Here is a 20,000-nt window from a genome sequence, read left to right on the forward strand (position 1 = left end):
AAAACATTTGGAATGTCGTTTAGACCATCTTGCCATAGCTTTACCTTTTTCAGAACATTACTTGAAATGTCAATATTACTGTAAGAGAGGTACCTATGGGAAAAAGTATAATGTGAATGAGTGAAAAAACATTTCATTACAATAATGAAATCAATCAAAAATTTTAAATAATATTTAGTCATTTAAGATGTTATACGTTAATAATAAAATGCAAAATTGACATTTGCAGCTAGTTCTTGGATTAATGTATACAGAGCGATCGAAAAGAACTAGCATAAACATAAGCTTAACAGCTAAAAATATGTAGGAATATTAGTTGTTTTTTATTAGGAATATTATTATTATTATTTAATATGTAAAATATATAGGTATATAAAATATTAAATAAGTACTAAATCATATTTAGCTCAGTTATTGAATTCGAATTAACATTTAAAAAAAACGAGAGAATATCCTTAAATGTTTTGTCGTTGAACAAATTAAAATTTAACTAGTTTTTAGTCTAAATAAACATAGGAAAGGTCAAGATAACGTAAGTTAACTGTAATATAAAGTTCTCTAATGTTATAATTACGTCAGTTAAAAGTCGTGGGACCAATTGTTGCATTCCTTAGCTTTTTATTGTGTGAACTGTGTACACATCCCTTTGACTTCACAAAGCGTATTATCTACGATAAAAATAATGATGTTACTAAGATAAACAAAGAAAGTAAATGAACGTATGTTTAAAATTAAAAAAAATAGACAAATATTTAAAAACATTCGTATAAGAAAGCTTTGCAAATCCAAATTAAGACAATTATGGGTCTCACAACAAGCAGAGGATAACTGTGTGAAGGCAGCAAGTCGATGTATCGGTTATGGGTTTTCAAGACAGTATCAGAGAAGCCTTAACTTTGAATATTTTTAGTTATTTTAAAGCAATAATTGTAATAACTCTCAGTTAATTGTAAATCTCGTGACGTAGATGTATTCACTTCCCTAATAATACGATATAATTCTGTAAGGTACCGAAAGCATTGAGTAAAGCCATTTTATAAACGTTAAACGAAGACGATAAAACTGGCAAACATTGCCTAATAAAATTGGCAGATCGAGCTAAATCGTTGTGCACATCTGTCGATATATTGTTTGGAGGCAGCTGTGGTGCCGCCTTTGTCTATGGATCATTGATTAGTCTGTGTTTCAAGTTTGTTAATTTGAAGTTCTAAAATTAAAGTTCTAGTTTAGGCTTTTGGCTCGTTGAAACCATATATTATGATGAAATTCTGTGTTAATTTAAAAAATCATTAAAAAAAATAATAAGAACAAAGCAACAATCTTTAAAAAATGGAACTCACATTCTGTATAGAACACGCTTACAATACCTACACGTTAAAAATTCCTAAACCAATTTACTAATGTCAACGTTCCAAAAAAAGTAACAGCTTGTCGATGATTGCAGGCGGGAAAGCGATTACGTATGCTTGGCTGTCAAATGAATTAGGCGAGTAATGCTCTAACCGTATTGTCAGCGGGTATAATTAGCGTTCGGACGTTGTCTAATAACCTCATGATAAATGAAATTACTTACGATTATTATATCATTGTTAAAAGTTCTTCCTAAATACCTGAGCTATTCTCTGGATGGTTGATTAATTATCTTAAACTTATATTTTTAAGACAATGAGCAAAATGTAAAATATACCGCAATAAATAAAGGTTAGAAGATACCTTGAGCAATGATGTTAAAGCATCATTTATTACGCAACTTTAATCATTTTGCAAATTCTTGAAGCGTATCATAGTATTTTTGAAGTAATATTGTGCAATAAATGTCTCAAACTAGTTATAAGTTCAAAATGCACATTGGTTATCACATGTCCTATTTAAGGTTCATTAATACATAACAACGTGAAAGCTAAAATCTAAAATCCAGTAGCTCATCCATCCACGCCATCTAAACGCACATTAGGCTTATCACAAATTAAACTTTTAAACTTACGACTCGTCACAGGTAAGTGACAGCTCTAATAAATGTGTCATTGGTTTTATTTTTCTTTTACGTGCGCCATCAATGTCACCTCAATATAACATGATTTAAAAGTTCTCTGCCCTTTCTTTGTTTAGAAATTTTAAATTGAGAATGTTAATGACGCAATAGTATTCACAGATTAAAAATAGAATATTGTCTACGGCCGTTGTTGCTGTAACTTGTAAGGGTTGTACAACAAATCGTCATAACGGTCTATAAAGCGTTACTAAAGTGACAGTTAACTTATGAATTGCCTCTATTCTGATTGTTAGTGAATGCGGCTTCGGAATGGAATGTTAACGCAACATAAACGTAAATATGCACGGCTATAGACGTTAATTATTCAAAATCCAAATTTGGATTATCTGTGCTTCAAAATAGATAAGTAATTTCACTCCTACGCCGAGATAAATTGAAGGCTATATTTCATTAAACGTAAAAAAATATTAGGCAATAGTAAATTGTGTACATTATTTTTTAATCGCCTACACGTAATTTTAATTTTTCCACATTTAAGCAAAAAAAAAATTGCATTGTCCAACTCTCCAATAACAGCGTCATTGTAGACATATTTTATGAACATTAATAACCATTCACACCTTCATTGCATACGTTTTAAATAAAAATGTTATTATAAATGGAAAAAAAATGTTACAAAATAAATACGAGTAAGATTTTTGGTATGTCTGTCATGCTTTCAAATTGTGTTTATGATGAAAAGAATTAGACTATACAATGAAATGCATAGACATATAGCGCTTTTTTACTTATGAGGCACGTGGTTATATAATCTATAGTCTATACCAGTCAATAAAAAAGTCACGTAGGATATGACGCGTGACCACGTATGCCATTCAAGACAATTAAAAAATCCGGCGCCAAAGAGGTCATTCGGTAAGACTAATTCCTTGTAAATTCGTGTGACGAGTTCACGATTGTTTAAACCATAAAATGAATTAATAAAATAAAAATGTAATATTAGTTTACAAAAAGATAATGTAAGTTTACAATTACTTATTAAAAAACAGACTTCTCGCTTAGCGTATCATAGAAGAAAGAAGAGATCCCTGTACTAAGGGTAATCAGAAAAAATGACTAGATTTGCGTGACGTCTTGTGTAAGTCAATATATATATTTTACTTATATAATTAGCTTCAATAAATGTGTAATTATTGTCTTACTAGAGATTTTAGGAAACTTTATTAGAGAGCAAATATAAAAATTCATAGTAGGTATTTTAATTGACAATTATTATAAAAATAATTTTTATGCAACTTTTTTAATACGTATTTTAAGACATTTATGTTTTTAAGGAATATTGTTTTAAATAATTTGAGTTTTATAATAAATTTGAACGACGCTAAAAGGTTTTTTTTCCCTTGCGTCTTAATATATTTATTCACATGTTTTAAAGATTGATGGTGGTCGGGCCATCCGGCGGGTCGCTTTGCTAAATCTATTTTTGTTTTTCAAGAGTCCGTGACACACATGGTGTGAAACGCTTTTGTCCTGGCCGCACATGGTCAATTACCCACATTAAGTGGGACAATGTGCTATTTTAAAATACTAGAAAAGAAAAAAATATTTTCATGGACCGCATCTTATATTAATTGACTATTAATCCTTTTATTTTGTGTAGCGATGTTAAGTATAAATAATTATGTTACAAATTAACATATTAAAAATAAAATTGGACGTTATATCATATAGTATCTTCATTCTTATTCTTGTATTGTTTTTGAAATAAAAGAACATAACTAAACATTCAATCTCTATTTGTGTATATTATTAATTGTCTTTATTAGACTCTTCTTTATGTATTATTAGTTTTGAAAGACCGGAGTGGTTTTAATCAATTTATATATAAAAAGAACAGTGCCTGTAATCTACAAATTTAATCCCCGATTAGCTAAATATTTAAGATAAATTGAAATAACCTTTCTACGACACTTAGTAACTTACTGCCAAACGGCTGCATGAGTAAAAGTTATCATGGACTTAGCCTTTGGAGATATATTACTGACCTTTGAATTTCAATTATTTTTGTTTTAATACACAATAGATTATTTGTGTATCCTTGCTATGGTGATACAAATTATTTTATTGTGGTAAGTCACGTAACAAAGCGATTAATTTAATTAGTTGCCCACATATTAATATCCGTTTAGAGGGTTATTTCCGGGGAACTTGCAAATGAGGAAATAATTTATCTGTTATAGCAATTAGTTTAGAAAAAATATTTGGGAGTACCACTACCCCTATACGTGTGAATTTTATAAATTTCCATAATTATATAGTGAAAGGATTCCCTATGCAGTAAGTAATAAAGGCTATAATTAAATGAGGTATTTTACTATTTGTATTACTACTGAGTACAGTTAATAAATAGTAGACAATAAAACTTCCTATGGGAAACCCAAATATTGTTTAATTAACAATGTCTAAATCATCTACTAATGGACAGATTATAAATGAAACAAAATCCTGTTCACATTATGTTCGTTATTATATTTACTGCCTCGGTCTAATAAAACTTAAATCAGTATTCGTTCGTTTTTTCTGCCGAATTAATTTAACACTATGATTATTATTAATAAGAAGTGAGAATCAGAAGCCAGGCAAGGGCGGAGGAACTTTAGTACGTCAAAAATTATCGGATTTAGACATACCTACGGGCGTCATAGGTCGCGCTCAGTCTCGGTTTTTTAATATCATCCTTCAGTATTTTTGTAACACCTATTAACTCCACATAAGTAACTGGCAAGATTTTCGGAAGAGAGATAAGAGTTGGGGAAAATTATGCTTTTAATGCAAAGATTTTGCTGCAATTATATTGTCACAGACTCTTGTTATATTTATGCATGGGAACTAAGCGTGAGCTGAACGATACTAAGCACGAACTGTGAATCCTGTTTGTCAAAATAGATTACCCACCTCTTCTACCTCTACAACTTGAATGAGATATAGGCGCGAAAAGGACATTCATATAATTAAAAATACAGATAATGTTCTATTCTCTAAAAAACTTATGAACTTGATATTATTTTCTCTTTAAAGTTCTTAATGCTTAAATTGATATGTATTGCAATTTCAAATGATAATGTAATATGTTTCTGTAATTATTACTTTGTTATTACATTTGTGTCTGACTACACAAATTAGTCAACAATTTCTCTATCATACCAAAAACAATAGAACAACAAAATAAAGATTCAGCAAAGTTTGACAAGAATAAGTTTCTAAATATGAATATTTAAACTTGGCTTGGCCGCAACTCGGCTAACCCTGACTTCGACTGACTTAAAATAACGACTCTGAATCTTAGGGTAAACTAAATTTTTATTCTTACACTGAAAAACTCAGCCTAATTTTATAAATAATCGTCGTAATTACCACTGATTTTACAGGATTACTTAAAATGTCTCGCATAAAACACGTGTGAAGATAATTAGCTTTTAACAAAACACAAACGGTGCTACTTTATAATTTACGGCTTCACAAAAATAGACAAACTGTAACTGCATCACAGACAACTTATAAGTTGTGTATGCAACAGATTGACATTTGACTAATTTGTACGACTTTTACAAATACATTTAGCTATTACAAAAATACAGTTTATTTTTGTTGTATGGATATTGTAATATAGGGTGGCTATGCTTGATGGGGTAAATATCATATGTTTTACTGTCATTATGAGTGTTAAAGGTTTAAGAGATCGATCAAAATAAATATAATCATGACAAATTATAGTCTTCAATATCAAATTTACAGCTGTCAACTTGGTGACGACAGTCAGATTTAAAATTTCACAGTCTCTCAATGTACATATATATTTATATAGATGACAAGTCCAGTGAAAAATATTCCTTTAAGCCCATTCAATAAGGTTGATGTAATATATAATTATTACATAATAATAACATTTACTCCGAAAACAAAAAATATTTAACGGAATAGCATTTTAAATACATACATACATGCCAACTGAATACCAAATCAATCAGATTAGTCCCCCTTCGTCAGTATTTATCGATTTTTTAAATGGAATCTGAGATCGAGTGCTTTCAACTCTACATGTTTGATTCCATTCATTAATTTACGATCTCATATAACTATTCCAACAGAAATGCATTGTCAATCACACGCCACCCTCGTTATTTAGAGAAGGGTTGATTCAAAACTGAAGTCTGATAGTTTGCTTGGTTTTAAACAAAACAAAGAATGCGTATGGAGTTTGTATTATCAGACAAATGTTGTCTAAGGGTCGGTCGCGTGGCCTTTTTTATAGAGAATGTTCTCAGGTCCTTATATGTATTATGTATCATATATATAATCAAGATTGCTTTCCTACGTTTTCGCTATATATCACATTAAATATGAATAATAGACAAAAAAGATTGCATATAATAGGTTGGGGAAAATTTTCTTCGCATTTTTTAAGAAATTCAAAACTTTTTTAATATATTTCATTTACCGTTAACTGAATTATCAAGGTACCCTTTTATTAGGTAACTTTTTGTCGTCTTGTCGGTTGGGACATGATCCCATTGCTATAGAAATTTAATGAATTAATTTAATAGAAATTCTGATCAAAATACCGCGACAATTGGTTTTGGCAGTCCTCTCGTAAAGTTAACCTGACACTGCCTATAGATATCTGAAAGGGCAAGGTCAGAACTATACGGTGGATGCATTAACACCTCCCAGCCAAGCTCTCTTAATTTTCTCTGAGTGACTAACCACACCCCTTCTTTTGATTAATTCCGGCCGCTTTCTGTCAACTTCTTGCTTTAATCTCATCAATTGTTCGCAGTAGAACTCAGAATCGATGCTCACATCACACACACAGCATCACCTTGGTGCGAGTTAACCCGGGTTTCGCCACAGTGTGTGAAGCCTGACCGGCCTTTGACCACAACCTTTTTGTCGTACATGAGGTTTATTTCAGTGAGCTCGTGAGGTACCTAAATATGTATCGAGCTTTTTTATTTACCCAGTTTTTACCAAATGCTACAGAACTGTTTAGTGGTCAATCCAGTTCTTCAGCTACGCCGTAACTACTTATATGCCGATTTTGCTCGACTTTTTCAAAAATGGCATCCATTATACCATTATTTACCATTAACCAGAGCGACGTGCATCATTGACATCAAAATTTTAGGATTGAAAATGCTTAAACCATATTTTGCTAGTCTCACAGGCACTGGAATAGGTCCATAAACATTGCAAGCATTTTTGCGGGTTGCATTTTTACCTTTTTTGTAGCAACATTTTAAGATTCGATCGAATCTCTTCATTCGATTCACTCACTTTAACGGTACGAAAAACAAATAAAAATCACACATTTTCCTTATTTGAATTTGGAATTATCTTCTTTAAAATATAAACTTTTAATGTTACCAAGACAGCAGCCAAAGAGATTTAATTACAAGTTCATATATACTATAATGCGAAAAGACTTTTTCCCCAACGTAATATGTTTGATTAATGCAATTGAGATATACCAAAACAACTTGTAAATAACCTAGACAGAGAAACCATACATAAATATAAAGATTTAAGTAAATAATTGTTACTTGTTCTTTAAGATTTTAAGAGAGTTAAGCCAACTTTTGAGAGTACCACTTATAATGCGTAAGCACTGCGGGCGGTACTAGGCAGCTGCGCCTGCGCACGTGGCTTGTCGGAAGTTGCAACACGCAATGAACACCATTGTTTTATATCTACTAAAAGTTTTAAAACTGGGGAATTTAAATTATAGGAATATCAGGAATATTTTCTTCACGTGAAGGCTGGTAAATAATATCAGTGTAAAAATGTATGGTAGTCAATGTTGAGACTAAAAATGACAATAAGTAATAACCCTGGAAAAGTTGTTATACAATTATAATCATAACTTATATACATAACTTATATGCATAACTTTAGCTATTGAATTAACTATTCTATTAGATTAAAAATAGTAAGTATTTTTTTACGTAGGTAATTAACTTTTATATTTAAGTATAAACACAAAATTGGATTCAGCTGTAAATTTTAGTTAATGTTGAAATTAATTGTAACAAATATAAGATGTAATATAAGAAAATGATTCGCCAGCTATATTAGGGCCCATAAATAACATTCTTTGTTCCCCATACTCGCATCTTATTGCACATTAATCGGAGGGTGCCACCCTTTGGAATGCCACGTGCAGTTATTTTTTGCACTCTATATAGCGTTTCAAATCTTTTAACTACCATAGTCCTTCGCGTACGTAATATCCTTATTAAAGTAAGATGAATTTGAAACTTCTAGCAAATTTGTTTCGAAATAGAGACACAATTATAATAAATACAGTGCCTAATCAATTAATTATAATTTCCCACAATATACAAAATAATCAAATAATACGAAGAAAACACAAAAAAATATCAATTTTAAATATATTAGCTAATCTTTTTAAGCGCTTTACTGAACTTTGTCAAATGCTATTGTAATAATAATAATAGTCACAGTAAACAAATGATTGGTCGGCAACAAACTTCAGGGTCCTCCTGCAACACAGTGGTCACCCACACATATAGACCCTACCCTACACACAACACACACAGCCAGGAATCAACATGAACTCGTCGCAACTTGCACAGGCTGTTTACTTTATGGCATTTTATTCGTTCGCCGGCGTTCGTTGAGAGCGGACGTGTCGCTTGTAACAAAGTTCAGTGTCGTGTTGTGCTTATGAACTTTCAAGATGGTGCGAAGCTTGTCGCAGTGGACGAAGACGCTTAGCTTTCCTTCGAGGCTATCTCCCAATCGCACCTCTAAGGAAAGCGTTGTCAATGTCCATCCGAGCTCCCCCGGGGTATCGCCTACGCCTAGTGCTTCATCCCTCCCGCAAGGATCGGAAAAAACAATTTCGCCAATACCCATCACAGAAATCAGTCAAATCGTAAGTTCCCCTATCCTTTAGCTATTTTTGATATGGGTGTAATGTGATTATAAGTTTATTATTCCATTTTCTAAATATAATATTATCTTAAATTTGTCTCCACTATTATAATAGTATATTATTTAGTTGAATTCTGATTCGGGATTACATCATAGAATATAATATTAAATTGGATAATATTACTTCATAATATGTCCAAATCTTCGTAATCCACTTAGTAACAATGAAATATGTTTACAAACAAACAATAAGTAGTTCATCCCTTAAAACCGCGATAGCACAGTTAAAAGTAACTGGTTTCCCTTTAAAGACGGTGTACGTGTCCGAAATGCAAACCGAGGTACGCCATATTAGCTGGCTATTAAGCTATATCTTTGAAAGGAAATGAACTATACGTGTTTCGTTTCTCACGGGTAGCCTCAAGTGGTACTTTTGCTTAGTGGCAAATTTATGAACCATTGAAGGCTTTGTTTGTAGGTTAACAACCGTGTATAGTGCGCGGCCGGCAGTGGTTATACAATGAAGCGGTGTTGTATGAATGTTTATTACAGTGGTAGAGGCAGCCGGTGCGCGGCGCAGCGCACCGTTATATTTGTCCCCCTTGCAATCACCTTGGCAAGGCCGCACAGAGATGCGAGTTTTTGCAAACCATGATACCTAGTACATGACTTTCACCTTTTAAGATGCCTTTCTAAATACTGAAGTGTCGGATTTAGGACTTTTACTGATTCTACAAGTGTGACGTTTTTAGTAGACCTACAGTTATTTGACAGAAGCTAAGAGTTATTTGACTAGCGTGTTCGATCTCGTTATCAATTAGTACGTCGCGTTGTTTAAAATAATATATAATATGTCTCATTATTAATTATTATACCTATTATGTCAGAGTATTATCAAACACAGCTTCAGTTTCGCATACCCAAATTGTTTACAAATTAGAAAAGGATTGCGAATTAAAATTAATCACACAACAGACAGGCATTTTAACTTAAATACAAATGTAGTATCGCAACAGCTATAAAACACACTGTCCTAATTTAAAATTATACAAGATGTTACACCAACGACACGACGAAAGTAATAAACTTAAATTTATTTGTCATCGTAAAATGAACATTAATTTCGAGTGCATTTTTAAAGACATATTATGGAAAACATTTGGTGCGAATGTCTGTATGGAATGCAGACTGCATTTCATTGATACAAGCTTGAATACAAAGTCCTTCAATGGTGTGAGCTTACAGATGGCGACTAAAATTGCAGTAGACTCTAAAGTTTAGAGTTTAAAATCTACTGAATGTTGAAGAGTCTAAACATTCAGTAGATTTTAAACGAAATAAAATGAAAATAATGACTTTTAAAATGTGTCTAAAATTGTTGGATTCATTATAGATTATATTTTTTTTAGTTTAGATTGGAAAATTCTTACATACATTCATTACATAATAATAATCGTAAGTAAATAGGATATTTAAAAAAAATAAGTTTAGTCCCTTTGCCAGTTTATCTTTATTGCTGGCAAGTTATTACAATGTAGATTAAGAATATTGTAAATATTTTATATTTGTGCGTATAATTATTTATTATTTACTTTAAATATAAAGGTCGTATATAAGTTAAAGATATCTGTGCCTTTTCACATTAGATATTACAGTTACTCTACAGTAAACGTATGATACAAGAAGCACTAGTCTTCATTAAGTTAGCTCACGACAGACTTGACAATTGACTGTCGTGTTAAAGTGTTTAAACAACAGAATCTTTGATGGTGTCGTATGCATGTCAACTCACGCACTAATGGCTGTCACAGATAACTTTCTCGGTTACCGATCAAGATTTTTTGCGTGATTCATAAAAAAATATATTTCTCGCTTTCTCAATTATACGATTGTATCTGCGTGAAACATAAAACAAAGTTATTACGTTTTAAACATTAGTGATAACCTGAAATTCGCCTTTATAACTTTAGCCCGGAAGAATGTCCCTTAGCGTTGCAATATTTTATAGGTATTTTATTGTCTGTGGAACATCTGCGTGTCAAATTCCTGGATGCCATGTGCAAGCTACTGGTGGGAAGCGAACCGTGCACACATGACTTTAAAATTACAATTTGAAAATGGAACGCATGGTTCACTTGTGGTCTATGATAAGATGTTTTTCAATCGATAGAATACGTTTTTAATTAGTAACTCATAGTGATCATAATATAACACAATCAGTTTTAATCCGACCTATCAGTTAACATTACTGTATTCAAATTAATTATTATACTCAACTCTATTTAGTATACAACTTAACTAGCTCATCATTTATTAAAATTAAGGATATTCATTATTTATTGGACATTATATATTTCAAAAATGGAATTAAGAACTCTGTAAAATTATTATTATTTATTAAATTTGTAGTGTGACGAATTGGTCACGAGTGAACGAGGAGGGTGCATGTTTTTATACTGTCAGCTGTCCGATGACATCCCGGTAAAGAGGATCCCTATTGAAACGAATTCAAAAGACATGTCAATGAAGCCTTTATAATCACATAGTTATAAAATATATCAGCTTTAAAAGCGAAAAACCGTATGAACGTATTAAACTACACTATCATCAGAACCCATATATGTAGGTATATACTTTAAACACTTTAATAGTTGTAATAGTAATCTATGACTATCATTATTACATCAAGTAGATTGAAATGGTTATAAAGTAGCAAATAAAGTCACGTCTCAACGCATTTCAACGCGGTGCGTGTGCGCTACGAATCAGTAAATAATCAGTTTTCGAAGGCTGTTGTTGTAATTAGATATACTATCAACCTTTGAACCAGTCTCTAGTTACTTGATGACAATTGCGATATTTCTGTTGTAGATGTCGATTGAAATCGCGTGTTCGACGTCTCAAAAGGACCGTAGGTTAATAACATGAATTTGTTGCCCTATAACCTTTTTAGTTCTGGACCTCAGATTAATGATAATTTCTTAGTCAGCCTCCTGTGCCTGACGCACGCCGTCTTTTTGGGTCTAAAACAGTTTTTGTTACTTTGCTTTCCTTCACCGTTTAAGCGTATGTTAAATGCGCACATATAAAGAAAGTTCATTGGTGCACAGCTGGGGATCGAACCTACGATCTCAGGGATGAGAGTCGTCTGGAGCCACTAGGCGAACTTTGCGTATCATGAATGGGTATTTTGAATTCATTACATATTTACGGTCGCATTTTTACCAAATTTTACGCTTACAAACATTACTTGCTTACTGAAACGAAAACGTCAGTTGATTTTTATGGTATCATAATTATAGGCTAGCAACCATAATCAGAGTTGTACATTAAATAATATAGTTGATAATTATAATTATACATAATTAATACAAATTAATTTTAGTCCTTATTGACTATTCTAATGTCTTAACGTCGCAATACACCTCTATTGCGTAAACAATTTTGCAAAACTGCTAAGAATCGTACGCTTATCGTTATGTGAATTGAGCAAGCGACAAGGAATAACGTTCAATATTTGATTAGGTCAAATAAATATTTATCAAAGATAAGCATTATCCATACAACATATATTCTTGTAAAACTTTTTTAATATTAAGCGTAGAAATAATAATTTCCAATCTTTACAAATGTTTAATATACAGTTTAGTTGTTATATTTTTTTATTGTTACTCTTTATTAACTTCCTTTAGTCATCAGACCTGTTCAGTTGTTCACGTTTAATGCTTATACCATGGATTTCTTTCTACATGCGCCTTCTGCTGCGTAGAAAAAGCACACACAAATGTAACCTGTATTTGCTATATCTGTCATTGAAGTACGGAATATTACGAATATTAATGAAATACCTTATACCCAATTGAGACAAATGCGTGATCCGATAACATTCCTTATCTAAGATATCAAAGATCATCACAGACTACAATAAACTTGCCAACGCAATCTATCTCAAATGTGATGACCTACTAGAAAATTGATTAATAGAGACGCGAAATTGAGTTTGTACGCATTATTTTTTATATCACATCTTTTGTTTATGCCACCCACTCATGCGTGTTATGCGTCGCGTTATGCTTTTGGTTAAAAACATTGGAACTATTAAAAAAAAACAAAATTGTTTTTGAAGAAAGAATATTTTTTTATAACTACTACGTTTCTTATAGAAGACCAGGGAACATAGGTTTTTTTACTTAAAAGGGTTGCCAAGTCATACAGATTATAATGCTTTGTTATAATGAAATAACATATTTATTTTTTATAATAATTATATCTGATATCTGAAAAGTCTTACAAAAATGTAACACATAATTGACTAGTTACAAGTCACCTATTATCAATGCTACCCTTGATTCATAATACTCCAATATCAGCGGATGTGTTACATGATATACGGGATATTTCTATATCGGTGCGGATGCGAAAAAAATAAGATTGCATTTCCGGGACAGGGATGATAATCGCGTGATTAAATTCCATTCGAGTGTGATAGCTAACACAAATAAAACGAGATGTGATTTGAATAAGTCGAATAGATAATATACCCCTAGGCAATAATGTAATGAACGATAGAAGTAGTAACAAAAATGTGTATTTGTGAGTTTACATTTTCATGCTTATTTTGGTGGTGTTTCGTATTTTTCTCATCTGAGAAGCAATAGGACTTCTTATTAGTCATATTTCTTATATATTTTGTGTTTTTTATGTTTTCTAATTGAATATATATAAATAAAGAATAAATATATATATATTATATATTACAATCGATTTTTATGAAAATTGTTTACACGATGCACTCGTTTGTGATAACTTAGAAACTATTATATAATATGTTATATACTTTGTATTGTAGATTCTATAAAACTGATGTTGCCTATATCACCTATGTTGAAACTAGAAAACAATGAATTGCCCAACATTTACGATATAGTAGAGAATTCTTCTATTGTTTGGAAATCGTGTATTTGGAAAAAAGGTTTTCTAAAAACGCACGTTATAAATTATATTAAAACTAAACTGGAAAAGTAAAAGAAGAATTTTGTAATAAAAGTTAAATATGTTTATCGTTGGAGAAATATGTTGATATTCCCATAAAGGTCTTGAATGAAATTCTTGTTTAGTAGGCTTTGAGGCCGTCTTAATTTCAATTACTATATGAAAATTTATTGATAACAAGCAGATGCTGCATACCAGGAAAAGGCCTTGGCAGGTGCGCGTGCGCAGATGTTACAACGGAAATTTCGGGAGATTTAACGCACGCATCTAACAGCTGACGGCAAAAAATACTACCTGAGTGTAGAGATTATTCATTGATCAGCTGATTCGGCAGCTGCGAATAATAGGATTTTAATAACCACAATGTAAGGACAGCAAAGTCGCGTTCAGAATACAACAAATTTTTTATATTGGATAAGTATTGGCTGAAAAAAAAATCAAGAATAAAACTTTTCTATTGAAAAAAATTATAACTGAGAAAACGTAAATATACAACGTTACTAGCGGATCCGACGTTGTCCTGTCTACACGTCTTGAATTTCAAAATTTCAATTTTTAATAAGCCATTTTGATGAAAATTATTATTCAAATGTTATGACAATATCTAACGATCCAGCACATGGTCACACACGATATAACACAATGATAACAAAACTTTTTTTAAATTTCGGGACAGACTAAAATTAAAATTCGAATATTATTTAAAATTTGACACTGCGATGGTAGCGCCGTCTGTCGGATCCAATGTAAAACATCCAACATCCAAAATCAACAACAACTAATAAATTGAAAATTAATTAAAAAACATTGTCCAGCGGACAAAATTGTGAATCTAAACCATTCCCAGATCCCCTTGAACACACACAAAAAATTTCGTCTAAATCGGTCCAGTCGTTTAGGAGGAGTTCAGTCACATACACACGCACACAAGAAATATATATATTAAGATAAGCTCTCATAGAATATAAAAATATATGAAACTAACTTTAAATTATGAAATTATTATTTTTGTTAACGTTTTCTTCAGCTAGAAGATGTTTCGAGTGCCATTAGTTTAAAAATAAATTGGTCCAAGGTTAATTACGCCTTAATGTTCTTAAGTTTATCTTGACCTCATCCCAAGTTTCGTTTTAACCGCGTTTCTATTGCGATGTTGAAAATGTAATTTTTTATGAAAATTCTCTTAGCCAACAAAAAAGATTAATTCTTCGTACTAAGAACGTTAAAACTTTATGCAGTAAATCCTGAGACACCCTTACATACATTACGATTCAAATATTCAGGATGAAACCGTATTACGTAAGCAATATATCACCTCTTTTATATTATTAAAATACGGTCCGTCAAATTTTACATGATAATTTATTTACATATATAAGTCTGACGCTGTGAAAAGAATCATCATTCAGAGACTAAAACATTAGTTTTGACCGTATCGAAGAGTACTGATCAATTTGAATGACAAAATACTTTTGAAGCTGTGTAAAAATATAATAGACTCCCATAAAATATAAAAAGTGCAGGCAGCCTAGCAATATTTAAATTGAGATTAAAGGACCATCTATTAAGTGATCCCAATCTACGGAAATGAAAGTCCACCCAAGTTCTATCACCGCCACCACGTGATAAATTATATTTTTAGCATATAAGTAATATAAGTGTATATAGCATGTCAGTGACTTGTCTATTACGAGACAATTAAATGTCTTTAAATCTTGCTGTTGTATATATATGTCATTTCAAGTTATGGTATAGGTTATAGGCATGTAGGTGAAATTAATAACAATAAATACATAGGTATTGTTTTATACTGAAAATTGGATATTCGAGATTACATGTAGGGGAGAACAAATAGGTATACGGACCGTTACGATGTTGGCCTAAAAAATCATTTCATGCAGTCTCCTGTAACAAGAACTGTAGCAGCAAAAACTGACCAGCTGTTTCATACAAAAACTTTTATAAAAGCTCAAAGGGCCCTCGTATTTATAGATTATAAACAAAGTGCGTCTGTTTTGTATCGAATGTTTGTTGCTTGAGCCCTTTGAGTACCTTTTAACCTTCGACTTGTATATCTTTAACTATTTTTGAAGCTCTCCCTTGATCTAGTAGTTGAGATAATATGTGCTTAATTAGATCGTGGGTTAATGTTGGGTTAGGATCGGTAAATAATTTGCTTTTTTATATAGTTTTACATTGGAAACCATTATTCTATTGCGAGTTACTAACGCCACTTTATCATAGACTAGCTGATACTTGCACGAAAATAGTTCTTGTGGAACAAAGCAATATGTTTAATAAGTGATATAATTTCCAAATCGTTTAGTTCCAGAGATTACCTCCTATATAAAAAAATATATTTGACATAAGCCACTTTGCACAGCAATTGTAATTCGATTTTTAAAAATGGCTCATAAACTCATGATAATGGAACAATGTAATATAAGTTTGAAATGATTTATCTGACAATGCAATCAAACAATGGGGAGTCAGTTAGTAATTATGCCTCAATAAATCTTTGTGCATCTCAAGCAAATTGATTGACCTATTCTTTGGCTAACTTTGTTCATACAATTAATTTTTATGTAATAATTAAATATTTTTTAATTATTACATAAAAAATTAAAAAAAAACGTCGACGACGTGTGTCAGGCACTGGAGGCTGATCACCTACTTGCCTATTAGATTTAAAAAATGATCATGAAACAGACTCAAAAATCTGAGGCCAAGATCTAAAGAGGCTGTAGCGCCACTGATTTATTTTTAAATATTTTTGTATGTATTTTAATTTGATTGGGTTTAATAAAAACAGATTTTTCCATCTAAACACACGAACCGTTTTAATGAATATGAAATAAAATATTCATAAATAAAATGGCTCTATTAATAAAAATCATTTGTGTCACTTAAAGTTTTGTTAGTAACAATAATGAAATTGTAATAGAAGCTATCATTCCTTAGATATATCTATATATCTGATAATTACATAGGCAGTTGATTGACATTAATAAGACCAATTCTCAAATTGGTTAATTATACACCTTCACATATAAATTGTATAATTTATTATAAAATTATAACCCTATACGTTGATTGGATTTGAATAGGGCTTATATGATTTGAATAATTGATCATTATAACCATCAGTTTTGGTTGGTTTTTTGGTCAATAAATTCCGAATGCATTATTAACATGACTTAATTAACTTGAATGCAACTTAAAAGTTTATATTAAGTTTATTGTGGTCAGTGAATTAATTTGAAATCCGAATTAATTTTCAATTGGCCGGATGTTAGTTTAAACCTTGATCGTAATTTGACTGCAGTGTATTCCTGTTGGTTGTCCTAGTCCTTTTTATTACCAATAATAATTATATTAAAATAAAAGTAACATAAAAATCATTGATATAAATTTTAAAACTACATTGAGACAATGTTCCACAGAATGTAAATCAGTGTATTGTTAGATAATCTGTGGTTCGGTCGAACGCGATACGAATCGGCAAGTACCCGATCATTTCGCGTAAGTGTTAACTTGTGGGAGACTTGAAAATAAGCACAAAAGTTTAGTCATCATTTTGTAATGCGTACACGCACTGCCTTTTAATTTTATTATGACGGTTCTAGCACACATAGTCGATTTTTGGATTTTTCTGTATTCCTTTAGCGTACAAGCGAGTTTTAGATGCGCACATAGAAAGTCCATTGGTGTAGGGTCGTGATTGAACCTACGGCCTTAGATGAACCACTAGGCCAACACTGCTTTCGTGGCCTTGTTAATATAACAATATAAATATTTATATAAACCTATGTTTTAAATGTATGAATTAACAAAAATAAATTATATATTTTATTTTAATTACACGGTCATAGTATGCAATCAGAATGTTAACAATTTGAAATTAAGATTAAAACCGGTAAATACATCCGTATTTAACACTAAACGTCCTATTCGCTTCGCCATTGTTTTGCTTCGTGTTAAGTTTTTAATTGACATTCTTAGTTTTGCTAACGCTGGCACTCGTCAACCGAATGATTGCCCGGAAGAACTCGAGAATTTTTCATTGTTTTATCAATAAGAAAACAGGAGGCAATGCCATATAAAATGCTTACAATTAAACTTAAATTAAAAAAAGAAAATCTTTACACATAATAAAAAAGGACGTTTAATTAGAAGAGAAACTGCACTAGCCCCCATACTATCATTCCCTGTGTCGTGGGTAGCTAGCCTGAGGGCACTTAATCTAGTAACTGTTTAATCAACACTATTTAAAAAAAAAGAAAAGAAAAACAAATATCGAATATTAGAACCAAAATATAGTTTTTTCCGATCCGAGAACCGAACTAGAGAAGTACCTAGTGGATTTCATGTTAGTTTTGAATCGTCATTATCGAATTTAAATTGCAATACAAATCAGCAACACAAAATTCGTTCCCACGGATGACCATGCACGCGTTATTATCTTTTTTTAATTTACATCCGCGCCTCGGGCGTTAAGGAGCCAAATAGAACAAAACCACCACTTTCGTATGATAGCCATTTGATTGTTCGTATAGTCTATCATTAGGCTGCATTATCTGTTCCTCGGATGCGTAAGCGCACTGTGACGTGCGTTAGTTGCATGATTTATTATCTTGTCTATCGTTTGACTGTATTTTGGGCGCATTTGAGCTATTCAATACAATAAGATCCAATTTCCAGGAGAAAAATAGGACGGCATAAAAGGCTGGGTATTTAAAGAAATATTAGTAAGAACCCAAAAATATCTTAGTATATTGTAACTATGACACGTAATGGTAAAAGAAAATTACAATCCATAAGCATCATAATGAAAAGAGTATATTTTTGTTTGTAAAGAATAAGATACAAACTGATACCGTTATTTTAACAATGTTAAAATAACATTATTTAAACTTTTAAAGTGTTTATTTTTGTTACTAAATCACAATACGTTAGCTATAGGAAGTCGATTTTGCAAGCCTACTTTGGGACCGGTTTGAGGCGGAGATTCGCCTCGGAGTGGCACCGAGACGCCAGCCAGCGTGAAATGGTTTTAATAAACTCTATCAATATTGCTTTTATCCTTTTTGCTATTTACATTAATGTCGTTAACCTGGCTTGCGCCGTAAACATGTATTTATCGTTAATTAAGAAAGCTTGGCAAACGTCAAGCCAAATAATTTATCCAATTTATGATATCTTAATTATTATTATTGTCCATATGTCCTTTATGCAGTATTTGTACTATAAATATCGATATATTTATGACACGCGTATATACATTACAACAATAGCCAGAATATTATTTTAACGCGCCAAAATTGACAGATGATCTATATATATATAATAATTGTAATAAGAAAGTTTTATCGTTTAATCTCCTACGCAATAAACATCAATTTTCTTTTAACATGGTAACAAAAAATACACTTTGTCGAAATGATGCCCATAAGTAGAAAAGCTGTAGAGGTCAGGTGGGTACGTGGGTGACCAGGTGAGGCTGTATATAGGCTTTAATTTAATTTGTCTACTGGCTGGTAAATGACGTGTGTTATTTAAAAAAAATCTGGTAAATATTTTGTACAAAGAACAGTGCAGTGATGAGTTACGTCGTTGTTTTTCATGATTTCCTAGAGGTCTGTATAATATAGTTTTTTTATAATAATAAAAAATACCACTTAATTCCGTACTAAACAAATTATAAATCCCATGAGTGTTTGTTTTCTTACAGTTAATCTACGGTAGTTATTGTTATTTCCATTCCTTCGTGTTCTGCACTATGGTCCCCCTTTTTGGATAAAGGTACTTAGATTATAGGAAAGTTTTCCATAATATTTCGTTACATATTTTTAAGGTTATTTTAAATATTATAACGTTGACATGAAAACAACTATAAATTATTATTTTGAATGCTTGATGATTTAATGTTGCAAATTTTTCATTCTTATATAATCTTTGAATATACAAAATCAATTTACAGGAATTAATTATCACGTTAATTCTAATTGCTTGCATAGTCTAGAGTCTGGATTATCTTTGGTTATTACAATATCATCAGAAT

General features: G+C 31.4%; 1 protein-coding gene across 2 annotated transcripts in view; it reads left to right on the forward strand.

Moving 5' to 3' along the window:
• Nucleotides 1-20,000, forward strand: part of LOC110997409 (TNF receptor-associated factor 4) — a 58,913-nt gene that overhangs the window by 25,793 nt on the left and 13,120 nt on the right. The window contains exon 1 of one of the 2 annotated variants that reach the window (XM_022265556.2): nucleotides 8,682-8,948. The exons of the other annotated variant lie outside the window; for it this stretch is intronic. Coding sequence (XP_022121248.1) covers nucleotides 8,751-8,948 — 198 coding nt within the window. The 5' untranslated portion in view covers nucleotides 8,682-8,750. Of the gene's footprint in view, nucleotides 1-8,681; nucleotides 8,949-20,000 lie in introns of those variants that run through there. 2 annotated transcript variants of the gene reach the window in all.

Source organism: Pieris rapae, chromosome 11 (genome assembly GCF_905147795.1).
Source record: "Pieris rapae chromosome 11, ilPieRapa1.1, whole genome shotgun sequence".
Classification (NCBI taxonomy): domain Eukaryota; kingdom Metazoa; phylum Arthropoda; class Insecta; order Lepidoptera; family Pieridae; genus Pieris; species Pieris rapae.